Below are 10,110 nucleotides of genomic sequence, written 5' to 3'. Positions count from 1 at the left end.
TCGGGGTACAGTTGATTAGTACGCATATCGGTTTTTTTTTTGGGACTTGCGTGCACTTGCGCACTTGTGCCGCTGAGGCGCGCGCACATGTTTGTGTTAGTTAGCAATGGTTTTGCTGTATGCGTGCGGTGTGATGATTGTCGCGACGGCGACCAATTTCCCGTCCCTCAGTGATATTCCTGCACGAAAACGAATTAGGCAACGGATTGTTGCCCGTGCCATTCCGCTAGAAAAACAGACCATTTAAACGTTCGAAGCCGCCGCTACATACGAACGCGTCCTGCATGTATAAGGCGGAACACACCGCATCTTGAACGTTTGCCGTATCTAGCCGTAACGAAAGGTGGAAGTCATTCTTACCGTTTTTGCCAGTTTCGTGCGTGAACTCAGAGCTTGGGCAGTGTTTTACCGCTCCGTGCGTTACATGGCCAGTAACGCTTAGTTCCGGAAGCCCAACATTTCCAACGGACCGTGTGGCAGATGCGAAAGGCCGGACTCCACCAGAGGACGAAGCCGCAGGCATCAGACCGTACCGACAGTGGCAGCGCGGAAGAAGCAATGGTGCCTTCGCAGTACAACGCCAAGTGGTCGTAATACTCCTGCCCACGTTTCTTCACCTGGATCCACCCAATCAACCCCTCCATCAAATTCACTTCTGTGTGTGCACCCTCCCGCACTATCATCACCCTCTATCATCCTGAACGGTTCCGTTTTACGCGGTGAGTACACTATAACTTCCAATGTACAGCACTGGCTTGAAAGTTTTAACGCGTATGCAAAGCATGTGTCACGTTCCATCGAGTTCAAAACCGTGATTGAGACCGTGTGTGCAGTGAGCGTAGAGAAACACAAGGAAGATTAACCTTTTTTTGTCCCTCCCCTCCCCTCTTTGTCCGAAAAGATAAACCTACTTTTGAGTCCATTAAAAACCTGTTGGGTAAAAAAATGGCCAACATTGTGATTGTTTGTTTGACTGTTGAGTTCTTCATGGTTCATTTGGTTTACAGCAAAAAGATCTATATCATATGCTACGCGATAACGTTCCACGATTATATAGCGAAGAGTTGAAGGCATTTTAAAGCACTTTTACTTTTGTCCAACAAAGTATCTAAACTGTGTACAACTTCAGGTTATTACTTTTCAGTCACGGGTACTGATAAATATCTTAAAACTAAAAAAAATACATTAAGCATTTTGAATGAGCAAAATAGACTCCTGTTTACATCTGCTTATCTAACCGTTTGCGGTAAAGCGAGACGGTTGTGTGTTGCTTTAGACATTGGACAATGTTGCTGATGTAGAAGAAGAAAAAAACATACTGCAATTACAATGTCAGCCATGAACCGATGCCGTGCAAATCGAAGTGATGTCATATTTTACAAACTGAACATAGTACAGGCTGCTAGTGGCTGTATCTTAATGATGAATAGACTATATGATGCATAATCGCAAAGAAATCAATTTATCGAAGAGATGAATCGGCGACAGACATCGCGTCTGTCTCCAAAAACCCTTGGGATATCGGTTATTGAATAAACTTACATTTATTCAGGTCTTCTCAGCTTACCGACTGACTTTGTCTAATTTATTATTGGACATAATACTATAGTTAATTCTTCAAGGCAGCCGAATTCGTTTGAATGATTCGTTTAATGACCTTCCATGTGTTCTTCTTCTTCAATTCTTCTATTCACGACCTTTAATACTGTTTTGGAGATGGTTCCACACGACAGGACCGGGTTTCATATCCCATCTTGGGGCTGTCCCCCAAGAACTTACCGGCGACGTGGTAACAATAAGCCTGGAAATCGCCGGCATGACCTTAGAGGTCGTTAAGCAATGAAGAATTAAGAAGAACGTTGAAGAAGTTAATCTTCGTGGAACAAGATGCAAATTCCCTGGTTCGCAGGACGTTGAAAGATCATTTTAAATTACTTATTTCAAGTAATTTGGTAACTTGCATCTTTTTACTTCACATATACTGGAGATGCAACCGAGTATGTCCGGGATAAAGGGAAAGTACAAGAAGGAAATGCCTTGCGGAAATTGTATACACCTCAGGCTTTTGAGGATGACAGCACGGCTAACATAAAATTAATATAAATAAATAACATACTGGAAATATTGAACATCTTTCAACAGATTTGATTCTTACTTCATAGTATTATGATATCTAGTGGATGGGTTTCATTAGTAACTTTCTGTTCTAGATGCCTGGTATTGTAGTGTTTCAACGAAGATGGTCCGTCGGTTCAGACGATCTCGTAGTCCCTGGTCTATTCCTGCTAGTTATTCATTTCATTTGGTAAGAAATCTAACCTTTGGCAAGGGTAGCTTTCTAATATACTGTACTCACTAACTTCGCTATATTCTCGCAACATATTTTAGGCTCGTCGTGCTGATGGTAATGACACTAACGTTTCATTTCGATCGCACAGAGAATTGTGTTTTACAGCTATGGTATTTCCAGATTGGATACATGGTACTGCTGGCAGGTAAGATCTTTCAATAATAAACCTTAGATCAGTTTTCCATCCCATGGCTTCTATGCGTTTTGCAGTGTGCATGTGTCTGGAGCTCTCCATCTGTGTGGTATCGATGCGTGGCAGCATTCTCGACACCGAGCCGCGGGCGTCGATGCAATACTTGCTGTACGGGCGGGTACTGTTGATGCTAATCGATCTCGGTCTGCTAACGGTAGGCATTACCTGGTTAAGAGATAACTATGCGACCTGCCCGGCAGCGGAACCGAAGGAGGTGATGCTAGCCGCGATAGCCTGTAATCTGTTCGTCATACTCAGCATGATCACCACCGTCTGGTGCACGTTCGATCCGGCTGGACGGTCCTGGGTGAAGATGAAGAAATACCAACGGTCGATGCGCGAGTCCGAATCGCGCTTCAACTACAAGCGCAGCGGCAGTCGCAGCCGGAACTGGCGACAGCGGAAAGTGATCCGTGCATATCAGGACAGCTGGGATCATCGGTGTCGGTTGCTCTTCTGCTGCATGGGAAACAGCGATCGAAGTCGTAATTCTTTCACGGACATTGCACGACTGCTTAGCGATTTTTTTCGTGACCTAGACGTTGTACCATCTGATGTTGTGGCCGGACTGGTGCTGCTGCGGAAGTTTCAAAAGCTTGAACGTGAAGTTATTGTGCGGCAGGTGAGAACATACTCTTCAAACATCAGGCAAAGGTCGCCGGCATTGTACTAACGATTCTTTCTATGCGAATATGTTTTTAGCAAAAGAACGGAACGCACAAGTTTTTATCTGGTGTCCCTATTAACGCCGGTACTAAGTTTCTGGCACTAAATGATTCCGGAGATTATGATCATTTTCAGGTAAATGTTCTCTTCAGTTTTTGAGGTTACTTTGATTACATTTAATGTATGTATTGAACTCCACTTTTCACAGACTGTTATTCGATACATGTATTTTGCGCAAGGTGCATACGGTTGGCCCATGTATCTCATGAGCCACTCGAGCACCGGTGTGTGTCAATTGGCTTCCGAGTTGCGTTACTGTTTTTGCAGACGAAATACAGTCGATGTGGTGGACGATAACTGTTGCTTCTGTAATTACGCCGCTCTCAAAAAGATGCTGGAACTTGGAGAGGTAATAGTGTAGGAACTTTGGAACATTCCCCGTTTCTTTACCAAGGTTTTTAACATATGGTACCCTATCTCTGTCTCTTCCACCCTGCTTTACTTTGCATCTCTACTTTTAGGTTGAAGTTATTTATGCTACATATCATGTCGATATCGCCGAAACACCATTCTTCGTTGCGATTGATTATAACTACAATAAAATCGTCATCAGTATCCGCGGTACGCTTAGCATGAAGGATGTATTGACGGATTTGAATGCCGAAGGTGAACCGTTACCACTGAATCCACCGAGGGAGGATTGGCTCGGCCACAAGGGTATGGTGCAGGCGGCGATCTACATCAAGCAAAAGCTGGAAGAGGAAAATCTTATCCAACGTGCCCTTAAACACAATCCTGCCCGTGGTACGCAACGCTTCGGGTTGATACTGGTAGGCCATTCGCTCGGTGCCGGTACAGCGTCTATATTGGCAATACTGATGAAGCAGCAGTACGATGTGCTGCACTGTTACAGCTACTCACCACCGGGTGGGTTACTGAGGTAAACTTCAACAAATTATCGCGCCACACATGATTATCAATTTATAATGGGGCTTTTTTACATCTCGCCTACGCTAGTATGCCTGCGGTAGAGTACAGCAAATCGTTCATCACTTCCGTGGTGGTGGGCAAGGATGTTGTGCCACGAATTGGTCTCTACCAGATGGAAGCGCTAAGGGCAGATTTGATCAATGCCATCCAGCGTAGTATCGATCCAAAATGGAAAACTATCGCTTGTTCCGCGATCTGTTGCTGCTGTGGACCGGAACCGACATCCGTGATGATGATGTCGACCAAGGATTCAAACGTGCAGCGATATAAGCAGGAACGTAACAGTGCGCGCCAAAGCACGGTACACCCGAACGATAATTCCATAGCGCTAACCCTTCATCATCCACTTTATCCACCTGGCCGCATCATACATATCGTACGACACCATCCAATCCAAGAGGAGTAAGTATGGTTTACTTTAATTTTTTTCTGTTTCTTCTTCTTTTTCTAAATCTTAAGTGTTACGGATCTCATTTTATAACTAATAACTCATTTATAAATATAATTACAATCGCGCTAGACAAATGCTGAAAAAACGAGACCCAGTGTATCAAGCTATTTGGGCTGACAATAAGGATTTCGATGAGGTTTTAATATCGCCTGTCATGATTCAAGATCACATGCCCGACACAGTGTTAGCAGCACTCGAAAAGGTAAGTAAAGATTGTACATTTTTGCACATTTTAACACTTTGTTTATTGTCTACATTATACTAACTGTCCCTGGAATGTTTTTTTTTCTTTGTTATTAAACGGAATACAAACTCAATTTTGCACGAACCGGTTTGCAGCCGTGTCTCGTCTCGTTAATTTGATTTGCCACCAGCTCCACGATGTAATCTCTATCCCTCAAATCAATGCCAATCTTTAACGCTTCGCGCCGAATACAATATTCTAACTCGTTTCTACCAAGGCGGGCAAATTTTATGAATCGTGCCTCAGGTATTGTTTGTTGGATGGTATCCTTGTCTAAATTACGCGCAGTCCCTCGAAATACGAACAGTGCTTGCAGCATTAAATGATGGGAATTACTCAACACTCGTAACCGGTCGCTTATTTTCCTCACGAATGGCATATCGTCGTGGCTTAAATAATCCAACACAAGCATATAGTACGTACATTTGCCTTGCGACAGCGCTTCTTGAAGGATTTTGAAAACGGCCATCTTAAATGCTGCATGTCGCCTTTTCTCATCGCTGAACTCTTTACCCGACACGTGTAAAACGTTCATCGGATATGGATAATGTTTCGCAATGATGTTGGCAGTAAAACTTTTACCCACACCCGTTGCTCCTACGAATAATGCGCAGCTAAATGAAGAGTTTCCAACGGTTCGAAACCATTCATCCAGCTCACCGTGCAAATGCTGTTGGCCTATAATATTACCATCGATTAATTCCAGTATGGGTGTAAAGTTAGCTTGACGTTTCGTACATAGATCGTTCGATAGTTGAGACAATTGCTCGTAAGCCATATAGTAATTGTTTTTTAAATGTTGACCCAACTTGTCGCTATTGTTTACGTACACAATTAAAACACCTACACAAGCAACAATCAGTAGTAGCTTTAGGAATAACCACACCGTACAGGTTGCTTCGTTAGTTCGCATGTGTCGACTTACATTTTTATGCTCCCGTTTTGCAAGAGAAACATTTAGATTACGAATTCTGCTACCGTTGCGGGTCCGTTTTCTGATCGCATTAAAATTTGAGTTCATATTTTCTGGGACTTCATCAACATCCATGGCTTCCTCTTGGGGATGCATCTAAAACAAGAAAAGAATTTTTTTTTTCAAAAATTAAAACAATAAAATAATCCATTTTTAAAGTACTGCAAATTTTTATTAGTATAAAATTATGCTAAAAAACAGCTTTTAAATTTACAAGCAACTCTTTTTTTTTTGCTTGCAGGTCGTAGCATCTATTGGACCGCAAAAACCGAATCGGCAATTCACTAATCCTCCTCTTATTTCTACGGACACGGAAGAAGGGTCGAGAACCGCAGGAGAACAGTCAATCGTAAGCCAAACACTTCAACCAAATCTCGCTTCACCTGTCGTACAACATAAGATCTGTCTGGAAACTTCTTTTACCAATATGCAATTGCTACAGCTACAGCGCGGTGAGTCCCTCAACTCAGCGGCACTCGGGCAGCACCAGATCGATATTTCGAAACCATCATCAATCGCCGACAGTGTGCTCGGACCGCACAGTGCACAGTCCAGCCTAGTGGAAGATAGCGGAATTCCTAAGAGCATCTCAGGGCCGAGCGAAGTAACAACTGTGATTTTAGCGGAAGTACAAAGCGCGGTTCCATCGACAATGGCAACCGTTACCCGTGTTCCTTCGGTTACCAGCGGTACCGCCGCCAAAACGTTAAATTTTATCGCCTCAGCTAATCCTACGCGAAACGATATGTACCTCATGTTTCAACCTACCACGTCCGGCGGTACGGCGGCGTACCGGGCGGACAACCTGTCGCTCGGCATCACACGCAGAAATTCCTACGAAATACAAAAAATTGACCTAATCCACGACGATTGGTTCGGTATGGCACCGCTCGCCAGTCCGGAAAGTTTGTCCGAACTGTCCAGCATAAGTTCGCGGGCAAGCATTTCCACCGGTATGACGGGCGGGCTAGACAAGGCGTTAGAAAATGGCAAGGAACCACGGCCGATGCGTGTCGGTGACTTACAGGCGGTGGAATCGCAACTTCACACACCGAAAGTGTTGCGGCGCACACCGAAAGTGAGCGGCAATTTATCAACCTGCGCCGAAGATGCTCGCACCGTTTACCAGTACAAGCGGATGGGCAAAATATTCGTCCTAAATCAACCATCGTCCGATTCGAGTACCACCCTGGAGAGTTACGATAACGAGCAGCCTGTAAATACAATGGAGGAGAACGGCATTCTAGCTACAATCAGTGAGAAAAATATTCCGCCACTTGCTTCCAACGGTAATAAAAGCATTCTGGTGCCAGATATACTCAATGAAAATGCTACCGAGACAAGAAGAGCGTTCGGTAAGGTCAGTGATAACGCAACACGGTGCAGCTCTAGCTGCCCGACCTGTCCATGTCGCAGCACGCCGCACGGCAAATGCTGCCAGAAGTTCAACCACCGAGAATGTTACAATTATAAGTACACGTCGTTTAACATTTTCAAATTTAGCAAACCCAGTGAAGTTGCCAGCGGCAATGCTTTCATCAACAAAGGCCTCCAACCGGATAGCAATGCCGGTGCAAGCGGTTGGCCACCAAACGACTGGAGTGCATCTTCGTCACAAGCAGGAAACGAGGACAATAATAATGTTTACCCGATCCACACAGTTCCCGCTTTGCCATCACCGCCGGTAAAGGCCGGTTTGCTGGAGTCACACTTTCCCGTTTTTTATAACAAAAACGGCAACAACAGTGACACCACGAAAGCATCTTACAGCAAATCCATCAAACCAATAACACCGATCAAGCTGGCAGGCACTCAGGAGACCCTCGCCACTACAATAGAGATACGAAACGAAACCTTCCCATTGCTGGTGAACCTGGCGGAACATTCATCGCCAAACAGTGGCTTCGGGCGAAGGAAAAACACTGTACATCCGACGGAAAGACACATTATCGCTGTGGATGGGTTTAATCCCACCGGTACGGAAAGTGTCGAGTCGCATGGTTCGCCGGTAAGCTCCTGCGCCTCACTCACCACCAACAAGCACATCCCGCAAGCGCGCAAAAACGAGAGCAACGTCTAGTGTGCGCATCGTAACAGTTACATTCACTTTACTTCTGACAGTGAGTAGTGATATTAAATTACCTCCGGTTCAATAGCCATGTCTAAAGGGTTAATTTCATACGAGCTCTCTTTAATTCAGTGACAATTTGCTCAACACGGACCAAATTGGGACCGATACAGTGTGCCAAACAAAAAAAAACAAGTAGGCCTGTGATGCTCGTTACGTATTCCATTTTGCTGCAGCACGTAAACCCAAAACAAGATCTAGGCCGAATTTCGTCCGAAACTGCTCGGATTCGGATTTCAGAAATATCTAACAATTACTCTCAAATGATCGTATCTCATTGCTTAGGTGTTCACTAAACGCTAATCGAATAGTAGAGATGTATATCTCAATTTGTGAATTGTGAATGTCAATTTTACTATACACAACACAATGTACGTGATGTATGACTCCCCCCCCCCCGGGGGGGGGGGGGGTGGTGTATCCACTAAAGAGGAACATAGTATGAAACTAGATGATTGATTGAGAATTGAATTTATAGAATGTGTATTGAAGAGTAATTAAAGAAAAAAAACAAAGAATAGCATTGTAAAAATTAAACAAACAAAAACACACACACACAAGTGGGAAAAGAAGTCATTACTAATTAGATTTAAAGAAAATTGTTGTAGCGTAAATGATTAACGAATAATTCTAATGTTAGATGGATGAATAACAAGGGTAATATATTCTAAATTTACGATCTTAATCAATGGAAAGAGAATATGTGTATTAGAGAGCGAAACAAAATTACATTAAAAAAAAAAACAATTAAAAAAATACACTTAAATTAAACGAGCATTCAAACTAAAACCATCCTGCTAAAACAACTATTAAACTTATCTACTCAATTTAAACCTGAGATCAAACTACAAAACCCCACAATAGTGCAAAGCAAGTGAATCTTCTGTTCTGTTAATAGTAATGGCCAATTTCTTGCCATCCCCCAAAAAAAACCCCCAATAGTTAAAAAAATAGGCCGTTTGGCATATTTTGGACCGGTTTACAAACAATAGAAAATTGTCGTACATTATAAATGACTCCGTTCGTGCAAAATGATTCTACAGTAGCCTATCGAAAATGGTATTGTGTTACTAGATGATGATAAACGTATCTATTGATATTTTGAATAAAATCGAATTTTGTATTTGAATATCTTATTGTTGTTTAGCTAGACTGTTTAGGTAGTACATTTTATACATTACAGCAGCAACTTAATTCTGCAGTGGTTGGCCTCCGTCAAAAGGCTAAAGAATGTCGCAAAGATGAGCTATTCAACAACTATGGTAAAATTTGCAATCTAAAGCGTAAACTTATTGTGTTTAAGAAACGTTACATACCTTTTACACCCAATTGTTAACGACTTCAGGCACAGTGTCGGCAATCGGAACGTTCTGTCCTATATCAACAGCGGTATCGTTGCTTTCAAGCTAACTTAACAGTCTTAAAGTCTGAAAGTCCTTCACCTATCAATTTCCGTACCGATACTAAAAGTAATAAACAATCGTTAATCTTCTAACACACAGCTAATATACGTCGACGTTGGTGCAACACAAACTATCCTTACCTAATCGATGGCTTCCGAATTGAAGCTTTACCTTTTTCCGGATTATTTTGATTCAATGTAGTGCGGTGAAAGCGGTGTAATATAGAATGATTTATCAATCAAACTGGAGCTGGAAGAAATTAATGATTTAACAGAATGTGAAATCTTTATTAAGGTTTGTTTTGTTAGGTAAACAATTGATCCCAAATACCTGTTGTGTTTGTGTCGAAAATTTTACAAGATAGTAACTGAGAAACCGTACACCTCCGAGTGGAACTAAAGACTTCTTTACTATTGATATGAATTGCAATGAATCCCTTCACTAATTAAGGTTTTTCTTACACCATTTAACTTTATCGTTCAGCTGAACTGCGGCCGTTCTTGATAAAGGGATTCCGAATTGTTTCTAGTTGACAGTTTATTTTGATTTCGAGTTTGACATTTCAACGAATCAAACCAAAGTGTGTACACATTAGGTATACCTATATGGGGCTGACATCTTGAATGGATTTTTTTACGATATTCGCAAATTTCGATAGAATACGGATAAATGAAAAAGAAATTTGAGAATTTTTTATTTAATTATTGTAACT

At 42.4% G+C, this 10,110-nt stretch overlaps 2 protein-coding genes across 3 annotated transcripts; one reads left to right on the top strand and one right to left on the bottom strand.

Annotated features, from left to right (window-relative positions):
* On the top strand, window positions 1-9,124 carry LOC125772379 (diacylglycerol lipase-alpha). Of its 2 annotated transcripts, XM_049444053.1 has the most exons (11): window positions 1-719; window positions 2,211-2,305; window positions 2,389-2,495; window positions 2,561-3,165; window positions 3,246-3,344; window positions 3,418-3,618; window positions 3,731-4,149; window positions 4,227-4,601; window positions 4,720-4,852; window positions 6,109-6,216; window positions 6,310-9,124. In XM_049444053.1, the coding sequence occupies exons 2-11, from the start codon at window positions 2,211-2,213 to the stop codon at window positions 7,945-7,947; spliced, it is 3,780 nt and encodes a 1,259-aa protein (XP_049300010.1). In that variant the 5' UTR covers window positions 1-719; the 3' UTR covers window positions 7,948-9,124. The 2 variants fall into 2 exon arrangements, with proteins under 2 accessions (XP_049300010.1, XP_049300000.1); XM_049444043.1 differs by having other exon boundaries at window positions 6,109-9,124.
* LOC125773133 (uncharacterized) lies at window positions 4,894-9,932 on the bottom strand. The gene is made up of 4 exons (XM_049444302.1): window positions 9,729-9,932; window positions 9,539-9,647; window positions 9,312-9,458; window positions 4,894-5,963 (listed from the first exon to the last, which is right to left on the bottom strand). The coding sequence occupies exon 4, from the start codon at window positions 5,961-5,963 to the stop codon at window positions 4,947-4,949; it is 1,017 nt and encodes a 338-aa protein (XP_049300259.1). The 5' UTR covers window positions 9,312-9,458; window positions 9,539-9,647; window positions 9,729-9,932; the 3' UTR covers window positions 4,894-4,946.
* Between the last annotated feature and the right edge of the window lie 178 nt (window positions 9,933-10,110).

The sequence above is a fragment of the Anopheles funestus genome, chromosome X, assembly GCF_943734845.2.
Source record: "Anopheles funestus chromosome X, idAnoFuneDA-416_04, whole genome shotgun sequence".
NCBI lineage: Eukaryota > Metazoa > Arthropoda > Insecta > Diptera > Culicidae > Anopheles > Anopheles funestus.
Note: the sequence above shows the minus strand (reverse complement) of the source record. Positions and strands in the feature narration are given on the sequence as shown.